The sequence below is a fragment of the Coniophora puteana genome (assembly GCF_000271625.1).
Source record: "Coniophora puteana RWD-64-598 SS2 unplaced genomic scaffold CONPUscaffold_1, whole genome shotgun sequence".
Classification (NCBI taxonomy): Eukaryota; Fungi; Basidiomycota; class Agaricomycetes; order Boletales; family Coniophoraceae; genus Coniophora; species Coniophora puteana.
The window spans coordinates 926,034-944,481 of NW_006913053.1; the positions used below are offsets into that span (position 1 = coordinate 926,034).

The window sequence follows — 18,448 nt, forward strand, 5'->3', positions numbered from 1 at the left end:
GGTCCCCCGTGTAAAGAGAATTGTCGGAAAACCCAAGAGAAGCATCTTGAAGCTTGACGGGGGACCGTGGCATTCAGCGTCTCACCGCAACTAAACAGGGGGTCCAAATCGCCAAAATGCCGTTAAGATGACGTCAAGACGGTGTGAAGATGCCAGTGGAAATGCGGCAATAGCGACGCGAGTACTAACGTGATTGGCTTCTCGTCGTTTCCGATGCATCCAAAACGTGGTTGCCATCAAAACGCGAAGTTCCAATGCGTCGTGATGTAAATCCGCTTTTCCGACATGCTGTATGGTCTGTCCTTTATCATTACCTCAACACAATAATTGCACAACTAGGAGAGTGGGCTTACAATTGGGCGTTCATCGTGATAATAATTCAACAGAGTTGACTTGAAGGTGGCTTAATGCATAGCACAAGCTCCCGGGGCTGACTATTCCTGATGTATCAAGATGTCACCGCAATGTCATTCACTATGAACTAATTCACAATCCGGGATGCTGTCCTAATGTGTGTACACTTAGTGCATCCAATATTGTGGTACTGTATGACGTACATGATATGATTATGAGATTTTCAAGAACAATCTTGCAACGTACACTGGCAGTGACTCTACAACAAGAGATACCAAGACTAGCGAGTACTCACCCCATTCCATGCTGAGTGCCACTTCAAACCTGCACTTACCAAAGCACCGACTCTCCAGCTTCTTAGCGCCGGGTGATGTCGTGATTCCGCGACCTCGCAGACGTCGAAGTCCTCCTCCAACAAGATGTCATTCAGGCATAAATCACAGTCTGCAGGTTTACATGCGTACCATCCTATCCACTCGTATGCATCGAACGCTGTGGTTTGACAGCGAGCACGAGTTTGAGGGGTTGGACGACCCAATCGCCAGTGTAGAGTCAGAGTGAACTACGTAGAGCATACTATCACATAGTTTGCAGCCTGTGCAATTCAACTTGAAGTGCACCAAACACGTGCTAACGGGAAACGGAGATTAATCGTCTTTTGTACCTTGTGTCTTTGCCTTGTATTTTTGACCCGGCACACTAGGTGACAGAATGTAAACATACTCCAGTCAACTGCGTCACCTGCGAATCGAAAGACAACAAGTGCTGAGACTCACGCCTATACAGTACATGACGAGACGCTCCCAAAAGACCAGCGTCAATCCGTGCCGGGGCATCCGTATATCGCGGCCGTTGTAAACCCTCGAGTTTACGCATAATGGGGACTATGAGTTAATGTACGTTCTAGTTGAGAAAAGCAGAAGACTCCTGACTCACCGGTGTGCGATTTATCATACCAGCGGAGTGAGTTTGGCTTTGTTTGCTGAGGGCCTTAGATCCAAACAACACCAAGCTGACTTACCATTCTTGGGCCAGCACCCCCTCGTAATAGCTCGTAATCCTACGCGTACCCACCGCACTCGCTCTTTGGCAGAGACAGAGATCGCGATCCTTCTCATCTGAATCCACTTTCTGCACTGTCTGAAGATACGATATGAACTCGGTCGAGTTGAGCGCCGCTCAAGCAGCGAAGTTGGAGCCTTTCCTGTTGATGGCCAAGTCGGCGAGGGGTGCTGGTGCAGCCAAGCTCATCGAGAACGCTACGTCGGCTCCCGGCGTGTTCGTGTTCTCGGAGCTGCTGGATACACCATCGATACAGGATGTACGCCCTCTATCCAGGCTCAGTTTGATGTTACGCTCACTGCGTGCTCATGTGATGCCTACGCGTCCTTGCATGGGTCGTGCTGCGAACCCTTTCCCCGCTGCCCTCAATGCACTGTCCATGCTCATGCCTCTACCATCGTCTTTATGTATCAATAGCTCTCTAACACTCCCCAGCACGCACCTCACTTCGCTCTCCTCGAACTGTTCGCCTACAAGACCTACGCCGACTACGCACGTATGTGTCTCACCCTTCCGTCCCTCGCATGCGTGCTCCTACTGATTCGCTTTCTGTTTCACTGCTCGCTTTTTGGCCTACCTACATGCAGAAAACAAGGAGGCCTTTCCTCCACTAAACCCCGCGCAGCTCACGAAACTTCGCTATCTCTCCATCGTCTCTCTCTCTACGCGACAGCGCGTGAGTCATGCTTGTCGTTTCGTCTCCGTGACATCTCCGCTCACTGTGCCTACAGATCCTCTCTTACTCTACCCTCCTGGCTGCTCTTGATATTGGTTCTGTTCGTGAACTAGAGGATCTCATCATAGACGCCAACTACCTCGACGTTCTCCGTGGCCGTCTCGACCAAAAGCAGTCACAGCTCGAAGTTGAGTACACCATCGGCCGGGATGTTCCGCCTAGCGACGTTCAGCGGCTGCTGGACGATCTGAAGAGCTGGTACGTGTTTGCGTGTGCGTCCCAGCGTGCCACAGGCTGTCCCTTACATCTACTCTCATAGGTCACAAACGACAGCGTCCGTTCTCTCAGCTTTGGACGACAAGCTTGCTTCTCTCACGGCTGAGAGCGCCAGGGCCGCCGAGGAGAAGGGAGCACATGAGGAGGCGTATGCGTCCGCGCTTAAAGAAGCACTCGAACGTTCCCGTAATGAACGGGATCGCGACCGCATGGGACTTGGTAACATCATGGGTGAACGGGGAGGACGGAGAATCGGAGGCATGGCACGGCCCGATGACTCGATGGACGTTGATGACGACATGGCAGGACCCAGAATGAGGAAAAAGTACGTGCTTTTCGTTGATGACTTGCTCCTACAGCTCGCTGATGTGACCACTGCAAGAGCTGGTGATGCGATGAGGACTCGTATGACCAAGCGAAACAGGTTCTGAACGTCGTCACATTGTCAAGCTCATGGTGATGATTCATTATATCGCCCAGCGGGCTTCCGTTGTAACTATAGTAGAATGTGCAACATGCTTGCACTTTTTGTCGTCTCCTGATGACTCCGTCACTTTTACAAGTCCTGATTAACCAATGGAAGAGACACTGAAAACGTTGCGTCCATTTCGTTCATTCCTGGATCTGCGACCTTTTTCAGGTGCAAAATCAAATGAGCGACGAAGGTGGAGTGCAGCATGCTTCCAGGTATGCTAATCATCAAGGTGAGGTCTAACTCAGGTCTCTGGAGTGGATCGGATTAGCCCTCGGTACGCATGGGGTCTTGTCTGGCTTACCGTCTGCGTTGGTATGAGCATTGTTAGGACTAGGACTGGCATCCAGGTAAGACCAGGTGAGTATTCTACTATATATTAGTTTATCCGTTAACTCACCAACGATAAGGATCCAGTAGAAAATGCCTTCAAAAGCGATAGTCAGTCCGGCCCTACTAATGATAGCTTCGTGATACACACCATCGGTGAGTATTGCACGAAACACTCTTGAGAAGGTCAAAATTCCCCAATCTGAGACGGAACAACGATGAGCTCTTCAGTTTGAATGGTGGATATTACAGTGAAAACCACTGACAACTCGTGTATGACTTCAGCAGCAGCAGGATAAGACAAACTGATGACCGGAGCCTAGGTTAGCATTCATGGTATGTAGAAACGCGAATATACACACTTGACTCAGATGCAAGAAGCAAACCCCAACTTGATTTGAGTAAGTCTCCTCGAGTAATTCCGATGCAACCAGCGATGCCCTCAATCTCCACGACTCCAGGATTCCTTAGACAGCGCACTTCATGGTCTCTAAATGAGCAAGTACTCACTCTCAGTGGATTTCGCGAACTGCAGTGTCGTATATATCGCTGTGACGACACAGATGAGGCCTTGGATAAACAGCAAGGCAGCTATGGCTCGTTGCCTCCCCCAGACAGCCCAGGTTCGTATGAATAAGAGGACTACGGACCTCAGCATTCGAGGACATTGTTTACGGGAGGTAACTGCTTACTCTCAGACAAGCAGATCCCAAAAAAGACAATCCCTGAACACCTCATTCAGCCCATGACACGAAACCCATCATATGCCGTCTTGACCTACATATTGTCGATATCACCGGCCTGTAGCAAGCAGACGCCGTCGGCCCGCCTGGAAATACAACTACAGAAGCGAACAAATCATCATTCCCGCTCTGGAGGCCATTTAATAGCTGCACTCACGAAACCATAATTCTAACGCAGCGATGACGAAGTTCTGGTACCTTGTCCAGAGGTATAGAATCTTTATGAGAGACCAACGCGAGTGCCACATGTATAAGACTTCTTGATCGAGGGAAATCAATGTATCGAAGATCTACGAGGGAAAGGTTCAGCGGCCAGTGAGATATACATGGAGAGGACGAAGGAGGCAAAAGGACTACTCACGAGCACTGTTGCAGTCGCGGCTTCAAAATCGCAGAGAAAGTTGGTCGTGAGTAACACTGTGCAATTTCATAGAGCTTCCAAACTTACACGATAGGTACTAGAGTGGGTACAACAATGAGATAAAGTTTAGTTGTCTCGATCACTGCAGTACGCACCTGACAAAGTTGTTTTTGGTACATGATAGCGACAAGGTCTTCGTAAGACAGCGAGGCAGACATGAAGGCCAGCTGAGAGGTAGAAGATTATCGCAAACGGTGCGTGAGCAAGTTCTGTTATATAGTTCCCCGCGCTTATTCCGAGCACTTCTTCCGCGTGTACAGGGCATGGTGTACTGGCAACGTAACTGCAGACATGATTCCTCTGTACATCGGCCATAGCCAACATACCGATAACAATGTGCCGAGTTGAGATGTGGCTACAATTTTCAGGACCGACGTCTGCCGAAGCCGAAGGTTTCGGTCCATGAAGGCGGCGTCCGTAATCTATGAATGTCTGAACCTTAATCTTATAGATTGGTAACGTTCTCATTGGAACTACTGCATCAATGTGGTGCTTCCCGCGAAGCATTGTCGATTGGCCGGGAACGTTCTCGTATTCCTATCGAGGGTAGCAGGCGCATAATGGCGATGGACAATCTCACACCTTCGTTATGTAGAGTACTGGTGGTCCATGTTGGCAATTCTTCGTGCCGTAAAGCACGGCTATGTTCGCAGCTTAAGAGCGGCGTCAAGTGGTGTTTCGAAGACCTTCTCCACCGTAAATGCGCTGGAGAAACAAAGTACGACAGTATCGCCTTCTTGCTCCAAACAACTCCGATCCAATCAGATGCCTCCGACTCGGAAAGGATGGGGCGGTTGATGATACCACCGAGTTATCAGTTCCGAGCAGCCTCGAGTGGCTATATTTCGAAGTCGAGGCAATGCCGGTCCCGCTTCCGGTTCTGTTTGACAAATGGGGTTCCTCTTTGAATATATATGTTCATATAACCGCGAATGGCAACATTCGTCGAAACCCGAATGTTACTCGGCGACTCGTACGTTCAGCGTCGGTGATTGCCCCGAAACAATGAACAAAGTGGCGTCGCAGGCGGTCGATGGCATGCGCCCTCGTGTATTCCCACATCCCTGGTTGGCTTACCCCACAACCAAACCCAATGCATTCGCCGGACCTCCCAGGACTCCGAGTCAGCGCCTGCTGAGTGACACCCAGCGCCCTTTGGAGCTCGAGGTACGCGCACTTTAATCAATAGCTCTCTGAGAGCCGTTATGGGTTGACACGTAGTGAGGAATCTACACACACAGGCTTGTAGTGTCAAGAAGCAGTATTGTAGATTCAGACCGTTCTCATCCATCGACATAACCATCGCGAGCAAATTCCTAGCTCAGTCAAGGATGAGGTTCAGCTATAATGAACACGACGCAGCCAGCTGTCTCTTGTATATCATAACTTCAGGCATTTTAGGTCAGTAGCTGCCAAAACACAGGGATCGCGTGATGGTTACGTCGGCTTCGCTCCTTTCTGGATCTGCTATTTTTCTGAGATGCAAGACCAAATGTGCAACGAATATTGAGTGGAGCATGCTGCCGGGTATGCTTAACATGAGTGTCAAGTCAAGCTCGGGTCTCTGTAGTCACATGCATCAGTTGTGGATCTTATGGAGTATTGCTTCACTTACTGTCTGAGTCGGTATGAGAATGGCCATGACTAAACCTGAGTAGAAAATGAGTTCGCCATCACTTGTCTTTGGTAGATCGTTGTGACTGACAGACCATGAGAATGAAGTAGACGATACCTGTGAAATCACCACATTTAACACTACTATTCAGAAACATGAGCGATGGCGTATGTACCGTCAGTAAGAACTGCGCGAAACAGTTTTGAGAAGCTGTAAATATGTCTATCTAAAGTAAGAATGATGGTTAGTCCTTGACGTTGATGGATAGTTGTGAGCAAAGAGACAATTACAGCTTTTGTACGATTTCAGCAGAAGGAGACCGAGGCAGCCTGATCACAGTGCGACATTAGTAACCATTATTGAGAGAAGGCTGTTATGAGCTTACTTGACTCAGAAGCAAGCAACATTCCCCAGCTTGATTTGAGCAAGTTTCCTCGAGTTTCTCCTAGGCAACCAGTCATACCCTCAACCTCCCAAACTAACCCAGGTTAACGATTGAGAGAAGTTTACTCGAGAAAAAGAAAAATGTATTCACTGTCTGTTGATCTCATGAACTGCAATATTGTATAAACCGCAGATACAATGCAGCACTGGCCCTGAAGCGCCAGAAACGCCGCAACAGCGAGTTTACGTTCCCAGACTGCCCATGTTCGTATGAACAAGATGACTGAAAGAAATCAACCTTACTGAGCTTCGGGCAAAGAGTTATCTTACTTTCGGAAAGACAGATACTGAGCAGGCTAAGCCCTTTTTGTGTAAAATATTAGTTTGTCAGATAGGCGTACATGCTATAAAAGAAGGACGTACATATCGTGGCAGACATTGGCTTGTAACAGGCAGGACCCGACGGTCCACCTGGAAAAGCGACTGCAAATAGTGTATCAGCTCGTTGCCAAAGCAATCCTGTATCCCACTCACGAAACCACAACTCCATAGCGGCAATTGCAAGGTTTTGATATCGTGTCCAGAGGTATAACACCTTGACTGGATGCCATCGTGACTTCCATACATATTTGATCTCCTCGTCAAGGGAGGACAAGGTATCAAAGACCTACGACAAATAAGTCATGATGTTATGAGCCGCTGAGCCACACACATTGAACAGTGATCGCTTACTAGCACGCTCGCCGTAGAAGCTTTTCAAAAGTAAATTGGAGAACGGTCAGCGGGTCAAATAAGCGCGTATAGACAATCGACCTACCAGCTAAGTACTGGCGCCATATTGATGTGAGCTATGAGACAAGGTCTTGTCCCTTACTCAGAGAGCACGCACCTGGTAGAGCTGCTTTTGGCGGACAGCAATGACCAGGGTTTCGTAGGACAAGTGGAGAGACATGATATTGACCTGATAGGAAATAAGGGTGGGGTCATGACCGACGAATGTAAAAAGAGCTATGTATATATCCGCTTCAGTCTGCGCTTCTCCACATGTACGGGGTCTTCTAGGGCGTGGAACGTAACCAGTTGCCGTACGAATGGTTCTTAAGGTTCAGGAATAGCATTATGCCATTAATAGGATGCACGGTTAGGATTCCTCCGTGCTCTCTCGGAGGCGCTTCGAAGCCGTGTTTACTTGACACGTGCGGTAGTCGAGGTGTTGTTTCCGTATGGTGCTTTATCCGGTCTTTGTCACGTCGTAAGTCATGACTTCGTTCCGAGGATACATTTCAAGGGAATGGGTACAGAAACGGAGGTCACTTCCCGAGAAACGTTGTCATCCCACAAAGCGCTCATATGAGTGTGAAATAGAATACCGCAGCATGATCGATCGATCAGAGATAGTATGGGATGAAGCGCTCACTTCCATCAGTCAGACGAAGCTTGTCGCGGTCTTCCGACCGTCAAGCGCTGGCTCCGGGTTGCATTACTACGTGTGTTAACATCGGGTTCGTCGAAATGCTTCTTTCTTGTGAGGGCGCGCGCGGGGGGGTACCAATTGTGGTGGCATTGGCTCGCTCGGGTAGCCCAATGCCGATCCAATGACAGTAGCCTTGAACTTGGGAGTTGACGCCCGTGACTAACATATGTGCTGTGTACGAGCTTCTAAACGTGTGCGACAGAATTAGCCTCAGCGCGCCTTCTGCTACCCGCGAGGATGAGCATTCATCAAGATCCGAAGAATGTTGGAGCTTGTGTAACCTCGTCAGAATTAGTACTAAGTCGTGAAGAAAGGAAGTACGTCACGGGTAGTCGTCGTTGAGACTATATGGGTCTCCAACGTCATGGGTTCTGTCAACTCCACGTCGTCCATAAATAGTACACATATCTCAACGTTCGGACCAGCGCTAATGGCCAACTTGTCACATAAGGCGCATGCATCGCAAACTGTTAGCTATATTATAGAAAGACCGTCCCTTTCCAATGGCAAGGAAAGTATCTCATTCAAATCTAACCTTAATTCCGAGTCCGCTACTTGCCTCAGATGCAAGATCAGGTGTGCGACTAGAGTGCAGTGTAGCATGCCTCCGGGCACGCTCAGCAGGAAGGTCCAGTCAAAGTATGGGTCCTGCGTAGATTGAAACGGATGTTTCAGCCGACCGCTGTTGCATTAACTTAGGTAACTCACCGTTTGCCCCGGTGCTATTATGGTCAGGATGATAGCTGCGTTTGAACTCTGTTAGCCTGCGCTTCTAGAGTGGCTCGTTCAAGATACGGACCAACTATGAGGACGAAATACAGGATGCCTAGCAACTGTGAGACTTTGTTGCCTGCGAAGGAATGAAGAATGGATACCATCTGTGAGGATAGCTCGGAACAGCCGAGATAGACCCAAGATCTCGGGGCCCCTATCTAACAAGGATAGTAGGTTAAGGTTAGACTTTTAGCTCTAGTCCTCAGTCCATGGGTGGCATGCAGCTTACAGGACTTGTATGTTTTCAAGAGAAGCATAAGTAGAAAGGCTGTCAGCATGGTAAGCACAGAGATTTTGTACGGCTGACAAGCTTGGCTTACTCGATTCTTCGAGCAAGACAACGGCCCAAGCCAGCTTCAGATAACGAGCTTGAGTTGTCCCAAGACAACCATCGATGCCTTCCTTATGGAAACCTGTCGCCAACACGTCAGTGGCTCTGTCCGAGGTATTCAGATGGTAGGTATAAGGCTCACTTGTACCTTCTTTGAAGAACCTGTTTGAATAGTAGAGAGCCATCGGAGCTAGGGACATATACTCGAGCGCCAACAAAGCCCCTATTAACCGTCGTCCGCCCCAAACTGACCATATGCGAATCAAGAGAATCACTGGACTCGAGTCAGCACTAGAAGATGGTGAGAGCGAAGAGACTACGGACACTCTGCAGTTGCTATGGCACTGGCGTTGAGGTCTGCGATGTTGTTAGACCCTAACAATCGCATTCATGCATTCATTAGCGCACTCACAAACTGTAGCGCCTAGAGGCCGGTGACACTCTATGGTGTTAGTCTCAGGCTGAAACATCACTAATAACGATGAGCTTCACGCGAAACATTGCCAGATAAATCCTTACAACACCACATTTCCAAGCCTGCCATCACGCAAGTTTCGTATCTCATCCACAGGTATAAGATCTTAACAGACGACCACTGCGATTGCCAGATATACTTAACCTCTTGATCAAGAGACGTCATGACGTCATAGACCTACATAGAACCATCACGTCCATGAGCCACTACTTGAAGTAAGGGCTTCATTGCTCACCAAGAGAGTCGCTCCAGCAGCTATACAGTAGTCAGCAAAGCATTCCGTTAGGTCTCGGAGAAATGATATCGTCCATGAAAGGCGTACCGGTCGTCAACTTAATATCGTGGGGTTAGCTAAACAATCCGAGGAAACAACTCATAGAAGTGATGTGTACACGTACTCGGCTGATAAACTGCTGCTCCAAGGCCAGTGCTAGCCTATCATTGGCCATGCCACCCGACATGGATGGGAAAGAAAGACAGCAAAGCTCGTGCTGCTGAGAGCCTTTATGAAGATCCGTGATGTCGCCAACTTGGGCTTCTTGGACTCGTACCACCACGTACGAGAAGGACTCCTCCCTCTAAGAGGAGTCTGCCGCCCTCGCCCCCCCACAGGCGAGGCGGATGGTCCACTGAGATCGCGGCACACCACCGCGTCCAGGAGCCCTCAGCCTATATAGACCATGGTAGTGCTCGACGTAGGGCGTAGTGAGCGGGTCCACACCACCGCCGCCGAATGTACACACTCTAGCCACCTAACTATTGTACGACACCATGACCGAACCTATAACTACGGTGGACGTTCCCCATCTACCCCGTGGCCCGTGAAAGGACGGCGCCAACACCGGACGAGTAGCCTTGGGACAATCGCTCTCCTCCCCCTAGTGAAAAATTTTCGAGTGAAACGGGCGACGCCCTGTGCCCTGGCCGGATACGGCCCCGAGCTCCGACCCATGCCACGTCGTCGCCCTCCTCCCCTCACCGCCATCACTGTCTACCACCTTCAAAATCTGAGCCCTCATATCCAACCGGATCATGCCCGCAACGCTCCTGCCCACCCTCATTACAAGGATCCGACGCGATAGGCCACTCTCCCATCGATATCGCTGTCATCCCCGAGCCCTGTTGTCTCCACCACACTGCTGGATGGCCAAGCCGCACCCCGGCAGTCCACGACACCTAAAACCTGAAGTCCAACCGATGCCAGACATGTCACTCCTGTGCCATACCACATTGTACGACATTGCCCACCCAATCATGAACCACGAGGGTGACTAGACACCACATGTAGTGAGGAAAGCCAGGTCCGGGCCTGCCGAAGTAAGCCCCAAAACTACCCTCTCCCCGCTGCTATAAAGAAATCACCCTACGCACGATACCTCAAGATGTCGTCCCTCTCAGACGAGGAATTCTTCGCATCCAGCACGCCTCGCCCCCCTTCTGCCCCACGCTCCTCTAAACGAGCCCGAGACCAACGCCGCTCCCCCGAAAAGCCGGGCACCACCGCTTCCCCATCGGCCACCCCGAAGGGCCCCCAAAAGAAGTCCAGGTCTCAGAGTTACGGGCCCGAGTCCCAACCGGTACGCTACACACCATAGGAGGAGGCGCCCCCACCCCTGACGAACCCTTCCCCTCAGGCGTCCGAGACGGAGGACACCCCCACCCCCGCAGCGCGCAGCCCCGCCCTGCCTGACCCCGCGACATCAACCGTCCCACAAGCAACCCCTCTTGCAACACCCCGAGCTGTGCCCGCCTTGCCCCTGTCCGCGAGCCTGCCGACCCCACCTACGACGTACTCTCTCTCTGCTCCGCCGCTACCCCCCGGTTCCCCCCCTGCACCACCTGGCAGCCCATCCCCCCTACCCGTCATGTCCCACCAGCCCACCCAGGCTGCCTCCACTGCCATGCCCCCGCAGACCACCGGGCCGCCTCTCCAACCCCCCTCTGCCCCTGTAGCTCCCGCGACCGTAACATCTCCTGGAGGACTCATTCACCTGGCTCCCCCTGCCGGAGGGTGGCCCCGCGTCGAGCTTGCCTACCCACCTAGGTTCGGGGTCAAGGCTGACCTCTTCGAGCTGTGGGCTCAGAAGACGTGGTTCAAACTCTTTGTCCGCGTGTTCCTCGCCGCCCATGCGGTAAACGCGCAACACACCGTCGCCCGCATCAAGGACACCCTCATGCGGTTCCTGGATGCCCAAGCCTCCGAGATCACGGTTAGCCAGCCGATCCCTGATCCTGACCGACCCCCGATGGGCAACTACCCCCACCCGTGGCATTTCCTTGTCACGACGGCCTCCCCCCAGCACGGCCAGGCCCTAGTGCAGCAGGAGTGTATCAACACTCACGACATCACCCTCCTCCTCGTCCCGTGGACCCCCGAGCCCATGAAGTACGTCGGCACCGTTGGCGACTTCTCACTCACGAGCGGACGGGCCGATTGCGACCTCGCCTGTGAAATCATCAAACACGCGCTCGACCTCAACCACGCGCTCGCGTCCTTCGTCACGCAGCATAGCCTTAGCGGGAGCCCCTTCGCGTACAGCCAGGCCATACACTCCATTCGCGTCGAAGGATGTGACCTCCTCGTATCCGGTGGACGCTCCGAGGCAGTCTGGCACGTATACTGTGAAGACCCCCCCTCCCTGACCCCAGCCCACTACAACCAGTGGGTGTGCATGATCCGCGGGCTCTCCTTCTCGCACGTCGACCACGGAGTTGCGACCTTCAGGAACGGCAGCCGACAACTCAGCTGTGTTGGCTGCAAGGGGTCCAACCATCCCTACGCCCTCTGCCGCTTCCCGCAGATCCCGGGATGGCAGGGCCCTGTCCCCAACAACCAGAACAACACCATCTTCGCAGCAACTGGCATCAACAACGGTAGGGGCCGCGGCGCGAGCCGCGGTCGCGGGGCTGGGCGTGGGCGCGGCAGGGGCCGCGGCAACTAGTCTTATTCCTAAAATCATCATCGCAACGTCGAGTACTCCCCCCCTCTCAATGCAATATATTCCCCTACCTGTAGCACCGGTCTTTTGTGAGGAAACGACGGCTAGTGTCGGCATGACATTAGTGGTGTGAAATCCCTCGTCACCGGGGGCCCAAATATACTGACGTGAAACCCAGAGCCTTGGCGGAAGCGGACAGGAAAGCCCCAGACGTAACGACGCCGCTGCTTACGCAGCGGAACAGCGGTAACATATTCATGTTGGACGAGCCGCGGTCGAGAGACCAAAGCCGACGAGACGCCGCCTTTGTTTGCCCTCACGCGAACCTAGGCCGTGTCCAACCGGCAGTCCCTCCCGCCCGTGTGAGGACACGGGATCGGCTGCTGTCGCCCTGGCCAGAGACAGCAGTCCAGGATTACTGGCTGCGAACTTAACCCCTGCAGAACACCACCCCTTTGAGTTTACTGACGATTTTTTTACAGATCTCGCAATGCGTGCCCGGGATGAGTCCCATGATACGCACAACGCGCCGGGCCAGCACGCTGGTAACCCCGCCGCCCCCCAGGTACGTAGTTCCACACCTTCCTCTTGGGCATTGTCCCCGCGACCACCACCGCCCCCCACACACCGTGAACGCCCACACGCCGTGAGTGAGCCCCGCACCGCCGGAGCACCGCATTCCGCGCCCGCACCCACCGATGGTGCCCGAGAGCAACCGAGCTCCCACACGCGTGCACGTCGCCCAAGAACCCGGCGTCCCAACAGCCACAATAGCGAGACCCCTATGGCACGGGTAGATACTACAGTGGGGTCGCTTAATATACGAGGCCGATACCATGGAGGCCACGACAAATGGCGGGACATAAATAGGATCATGCGAGAGCAACGTATAGGGATATTGTCCATCCAGGAAACTCGCCTGAGTGACGATGAATGCCTATCTCTGAATGAACGATACCACAACACCCTTGACATCGTCAACTCATCAAACCCCGAAGACGAAAACAACGGAGGCATAGCGATTGCCTTCAACAAGACTGTGCTCGACACGTCCACGGTAAAGTACACAACCCTGATTCCGGGCAGAGCCATCCATGCCACCCTCTCCTGGCACGGCAACCGAAAACTGTGTGTAGTGGCCGTATATGCACCAAGTGCCGGCGGCCCGGACAACGAGGAATTCTGGATGCTATTGCGAAACAAGCTAGCTGCACAGGGAAACAACCTACATAAGCCAGATATTCTTCTAGGGGATTTCAACCTTGTAGAGGACGCGCCAGACAGACTGCCGCCTCACAACGACAGGATCGGGTCCGTGATTGCGCTACGCGAGCTCCGGGCAGCACTCAACCTCAAAGACGGATGGCGGGAAACATACCCCGACCAGAACGCATACACCTTCTTCCAAACGCACCGCCAGGGCGGAAGAAAATCCCGCATAGACCGCATCTACATACACTCATCCCTACTCCCCTTTGCAAGAGACTGGGATATAAACTCATCTGGGGTGCACACGGACCACAAGCTTGTTACGGCGAGAATATCGGCCAAGGACCTACCGTACATCGGACGAGGCCGCTGGTCAATGCCTGTGTTCCTGATAGACGACAAACGACTCCAGGCAATGATAGACGTGCTGGGGAAGGCTCTCCAAGGGGACTTAGAAGCCTTAGCAGAATCGGGACGATCGACAGAGGATAACCCACAGCGTGCTTTCAAGCGCTTTAAAGACAAGGTCATAGCCCTTGTGCGTACCGAAGCCAAACAACGTGTGCCTGCCCTGGAACGAAAGGCACGCATACTAAAGGACAAAATTAATGCGACCATGAATGATGGCACATTGGACGAGGAGGAGAAGAGGCTGACCACCTCTGTATTGCAAGATAAGCTGGACGACACCCTGCGCACCCGGTTTCAGAAGGACCGCGATGCCATGGACGCAAGAATGAGACTCGAAAAAGAGAACCCGGGTAGTAAACGCTGGGCACGCCTCGGCCAGAGTAGAAAGCCAAGAGACACAATCTCTGAGCTACGGATCCCCGAGTCCTCGCCTGCGGCCCTCGAGTGGAACACAGAGCGGATGGCAGAAATTGCGAGACAACACCATGATGGCCTCCAACACACCGACATTGCACCCGCTGACTGGCAGCTGGAGGCAATGGAACAGGTCCTGCGACAGGTAGACATCGCCCTCTCACCAGGCGAGACATCAACGATGGGAGCTCCTATCCAGACGGCCGAAATTGAAGCAGCCATTAGAACCCTACCAAATGGTAAATCATCAGGCATCGACGGTGTGCCTTACGAACTATGGAAAATGTTAGCCAAGAAATCACCGCCGCCCGCGAAGTGGGCAGCGATGACCAAACAGGAACGCGAGAAAGCCCCGTTCTGCATCTACAGCACACTCACAATGGTCTTCAATGACATCGAAATACACGGTGTTGACCCCACGACCGGGTTTTCGGAAGGGTGGATATGCCCTCTGTACAAAAAAAACGACCGCTCTGACATAGCAAACTATCGACCCATCACTCTACTCAACACTGACTATAAAATACTCACAAAGATCCTGGCAACCCGCCTCGCTAAGGTGGCACCATCCATCATTCACCTTGACCAGGCCGGCTTTGTCCCCGGACGGAGCATCTCTGCACAAACGCGCTTAACTGCAATGGTCACCGAGTTCGCAAAAATAGAGGACATTGATGGTGCGATCGTAGCCCTCGACCAAGAAAAGGCGTACGACAAAATATCGCACAAATACCTCAGAAAGGCACTGGAGTCGTACGGGTTCCCTGAACACTTCATTAAGCTGGTGGAGTCCCTGTACGCACACGCCGAGACGTGCGTTGCAATAAACGGTGTTTTTAGTAAAAAGTTCTGGGTGACTCGAGGGGTCCGGCAGGGGGATGCGATGTCCTGCCTCCTTTTCAATATAGCAATTGAGCCGCTCGCGAACATTCTCCGAAAATCAGACCTACTGGGCTACAGAACTCCCGAGATGAACTCGAGGGTCATCGTATCCATGTTCGCGGATGACACGACGGTTTTCCTACGAAAGGAGGATGACTTTGTCATACTTCAAATGCTCCTGAAGGTTTGGTGCACTGCATCTGGGGCTAAGTTCAATATCCACAAAACGGAGGTCATACCTATAGGGTCCAAAGAACACCGTGCCGAAGTGGTACGCACCCGCTGCCTTCGTAGAGGCAGTACACCGCTCCCTGAGAATGTGCGGATCGCAGCAGATGGCACTGCTGTCCGCATCCTGGGCGCCTGGCTCGGGAACGACATCGACCAGTGCGCAGTGTGGTCGCCCATCATAGATAGTATCAGGGAACGACTCAACCATTGGGGACGGCTCCACCCCACTATTGAAGGACGCAGCATCCTTCTCCAGTGGTTCGGTTGCGGAAAGACGCAATACCTCACACAGGCTCAAGGTATGCCGAAAGGGGTGGAGGCAGAGCTCTCCCGCATCTTCCAGGACTTCACCTGGGACAATGCTGGTAGGTCCACGATAAACGCGGAGACTCTACGCGCCATTTACCGCCTCGGAGGGAAGAACGTAGCAAGTATTACCCACCGAAATGACGCCATCGAACTCACGTGGCTGCAACGTCTGCTCGCCCCCCGCGGCGTACCCGAAACATGGACCTACTTTGCGAAGAGAATCCTGAACCACTTCCCGAAGGTTAACCCACCAATCCCAGAATCGGCGAGAGTCGACTTCCTCTACCAGAGGTGGGCGCCCTCGACTCGTAAACTGCCTAAACTTTTAGCTAGAATGATAAAGGTGGCACGAAAATACAAGCTCACCGTTGATGATATCCAGCTGAACCTCGCCACCAAGCGCGCCGTCCCCTTGTGGTACCACCTGGCGGATGGCGAGGACAGCCGCAACAAAAATAATACCCCTACGGCGAAATGCCTGCGCACACGCCACGGCCTAATACGAGTAGGGGAGACTGTTGACTGGCTGGGACGTACAGACCCTGGCCACTCCAACTCCTGGCTGTGCTTATGCAGCTCGTGCCTCCATGACAGGAACGCACTTGGCTGCTCAGACCCCGCAAGATGCCGTGAGCACGCCGACTCCCTCCTCAGGGACATCCCCCCCAAATGGAGCCCCTTGGTGGAGACGCACAGACGTCCGGTGCCGCCCCAACGTGTGATCAATTCCATAGGCAACGCCATCGCGGTGCTGGACACCGACACCGACCCTTCCCGCGCTGAACTATACCGAAACGAAGTCAGAATTTTTGCCGAATCAGAACCCCACACAGGACCGGAAGCCACAAACCGTGTATACACAAGCCTAGAGCCAGCCGCGACCGTGATAATCTGCTCGGCCGGGCGCCAAAAACTGGAAGGGGACGGCGACAACATCCGCTCTGGGGCTGCCGTCTTCCTGGACCTTGATCGTCAAGCGGTCAAGTACAGATCCACGAGTAGCCTCCACGCGCCGCTCCTCGGTGAACTTAGTGCCCTGGCAGTAGCACTCACACGCGTCGAACCTGAGAAAGCCGTCCTCCTAATGATTGAGTCGAGGGCGGTACATAGGGCCCTAACAACAGACCTGGATAGGCATGAGAAAACAGGCTGGATAGCCATGATGGATGAGGAGCGCACCATGTTCAAGACAATCCTTGCCGTGGCCAGAGGGAGATCCGGTTACACCCTGGTCCAAGAACAGCGTGCGGTGCAGGCAGAACACCGCTCCCTAGTCGAGCTGACCTTCGACCTGGCAGAGGACATAGAGGACCTCTACGATGATACCCCAGTGGTCGCCTGCCCACCGAGGGGGTTCTCCCTGCTTGGTATCCCCCTCAGAGCAGGGAAGCAAAGCACCTTCTACAAGATAATCCAGGATCAGCACAGACCGAGCCAGCGACGCCGGACCAACACTCAGGTAGCCCGTGTCCGTCACGCGATAACCGAGGTCAACGGAAGTCCCCCAACAACTGAGGACATTTGGCTCTCAACGCGAGACAAAGACTCACCTGCAACCCACAATAACTTCACCTTCAAAAGCCTCCATGATGGATTCCGTCTCGGAGACCACTGGTCCACCATCCCTGGCTACGAAGACAGAGCCAGGTGCAATCTGTGTGAAGGCGAGGTCGAATCCATGGAGCACATCCTACTCGAGTGCCCAGGACGCCTGGCCCCAATCCGTACGGTGTGGGGGCTGGCAAGATCGCTCTGCGAGATGAGAGGTATAATCTGGCCGGAGATGACATATGGCCTCATCCTCGGATGCGGCCTAGTTAAACTCAAGACGCCGAAAGGCCGCCACCTGGCAGGGGCCTCGCGCCTCCTCAGGATAGTGGTGCGAGAATCGGCCCACCTTATCTGGTCACTCAGATGCGAACGGGTGAACAGAATGGCCCAGAACCCACCCCAGGCGCACGATACGGCCGAAGTCCGTAATAGGTGGATTAAACGGCTGAACCACCGCCTCACGATGGACAGGCTCCTCACCTGCAAGTCCCGTTTCGGGACGAAGGCGCTCGACAAGAAGCTGGTGCTGAGGACTTGGAGCGGCACGCTCCTGGAGGAGGATCGCCTCCCCGCTGACTGGACCTACGAGACGAGGGTTTTAGTGGGTATTACCTCCCGTCGCCCTCCGGGGCGACATAGGTGAGCCCCACACTGCCGCGCGTAGCGGCGTGCGTAAATGCATTTCCCTCGGGTGGGCCTTATGGTTATGGTTATGGTTTCTCGTATATGTTTTATGTCCTGCGCAGGCTTGCCTGCACCCCCCAACAGCCGGATAGTGGCGGCGGGCCGTCGCCCGCCTGCCTTTTCTGGCAAACGTTCCAACCAAAAAAAAAAAAAAAAAAAAAAAAAAAACGTAGATGTCGCCAACTTTGTCCCTATAGTAGCGGTAGAACCACTGACACTTAACCTGACCCTGCTCAATGTTACTCCATTTCGAACACAGTAAGGGATGACCCTAGATAACCCAAGCATCTTGCCTGCAAACTTTGAATGGGCTACGGAGGTTATAGCCCAACATGTCACATATTGTATGCATTTCGAGAGCCGGCGGTCGGACACGGCATGACCATGTATGACCCGCAGTAAACCTTGATTGGCAGCCGCTCGCAACCCAA

General features: G+C 53.0%; 7 protein-coding genes across 7 annotated transcripts; 5 read left to right on the forward strand and 2 right to left on the reverse strand.

Annotated features, from left to right (window-relative positions):
• Positions 1 to 1,428: 1,428 nt before the first annotated feature.
• CONPUDRAFT_133710 (uncharacterized protein) lies at positions 1,429 to 3,163 on the forward strand. Its single transcript, XM_007764899.1, has 6 exons — positions 1,429 to 1,675; positions 1,834 to 1,912; positions 2,004 to 2,092; positions 2,148 to 2,350; positions 2,412 to 2,693; positions 2,751 to 3,163. The coding sequence occupies exons 1-6, from the start codon at positions 1,508 to 1,510 to the stop codon at positions 2,797 to 2,799; spliced, it is 870 nt and encodes a 289-aa protein (XP_007763089.1). The 5' UTR covers positions 1,429 to 1,507; the 3' UTR covers positions 2,800 to 3,163.
• Positions 3,164 to 6,712: 3,549 nt separating this feature from the next.
• Positions 6,713 to 7,285, reverse strand: CONPUDRAFT_148289 (uncharacterized protein; the record flags this gene model as incomplete). Its single annotated transcript, XM_007764900.1, has 5 exons — positions 6,713 to 6,816; positions 6,868 to 7,000; positions 7,066 to 7,085; positions 7,151 to 7,160; positions 7,223 to 7,285. The coding sequence occupies 5 exons, from the start codon at positions 7,283 to 7,285 to the stop codon at positions 6,713 to 6,715; spliced, it is 330 nt and encodes a 109-aa protein (XP_007763090.1).
• A 1,253-nt stretch (positions 7,286 to 8,538) lies between these two features.
• On the reverse strand, positions 8,539 to 9,848 carry CONPUDRAFT_68778 (uncharacterized protein; the record flags this gene model as incomplete). Its single annotated transcript, XM_007764472.1, has 11 exons — positions 8,539 to 8,657; positions 8,683 to 8,739; positions 8,811 to 8,849; positions 8,902 to 8,994; positions 9,055 to 9,159; positions 9,237 to 9,287; positions 9,325 to 9,354; positions 9,393 to 9,564; positions 9,623 to 9,642; positions 9,710 to 9,719; positions 9,786 to 9,848. 11 exons carry the CDS (start codon positions 9,846 to 9,848, stop codon positions 8,539 to 8,541), a joined length of 759 nt encoding a protein of 252 aa, XP_007762662.1.
• Positions 9,849 to 10,769: 921 nt separating this feature from the next.
• CONPUDRAFT_148290 (uncharacterized protein) lies at positions 10,770 to 12,329 on the forward strand (the record flags this gene model as incomplete). The annotated part of the gene is made up of 2 exons (XM_007764901.1): positions 10,770 to 10,964; positions 11,022 to 12,329. The coding sequence occupies 2 exons, from the start codon at positions 10,770 to 10,772 to the stop codon at positions 12,327 to 12,329; spliced, it is 1,503 nt and encodes a 500-aa protein (XP_007763091.1).
• An 871-nt stretch (positions 12,330 to 13,200) lies between these two features.
• CONPUDRAFT_46870 (DNase I-like protein) lies at positions 13,201 to 14,211 on the forward strand (the record flags this gene model as incomplete). Its single annotated transcript, XM_007764431.1, has 1 exon — positions 13,201 to 14,211. A coding segment is annotated over one exon (1,011 nt), but the record flags the coding sequence as incomplete, so codon positions are not given.
• A 1,077-nt stretch (positions 14,212 to 15,288) lies between these two features.
• Positions 15,289 to 15,867, forward strand: CONPUDRAFT_23729 (uncharacterized protein; the record flags this gene model as incomplete). The annotated part of the gene is made up of 1 exon (XM_007764172.1): positions 15,289 to 15,867. A coding segment is annotated over one exon (579 nt), but the record flags the coding sequence as incomplete, so codon positions are not given.
• An 18-nt stretch (positions 15,868 to 15,885) lies between these two features.
• Positions 15,886 to 17,871, forward strand: CONPUDRAFT_28441 (uncharacterized protein; the record flags this gene model as incomplete). The annotated part of the gene is made up of 1 exon (XM_007764179.1): positions 15,886 to 17,871. A coding segment is annotated over one exon (1,986 nt), but the record flags the coding sequence as incomplete, so codon positions are not given.
• Between the last annotated feature and the right edge of the window lie 577 nt (positions 17,872 to 18,448).

Coding starts and splice junctions, on each gene's coding strand:
- CONPUDRAFT_133710 (XM_007764899.1), top strand. CDS start 1,508: ATGAACTCGGTCGAGTTGAGCGCCGCTCAAGCAGCGAAGTTGGAGCCT. Junction 2,093..2,147: donor CTCTCTCTACGCGACAGCGC/GTGAGTCATGCT, acceptor CTGTGCCTACAG/ATCCTCTCTTACTCTACCCT. Junction 2,351..2,411: donor CTGGACGATCTGAAGAGCTG/GTACGTGTTTGC, acceptor CTACTCTCATAG/GTCACAAACGACAGCGTCCG.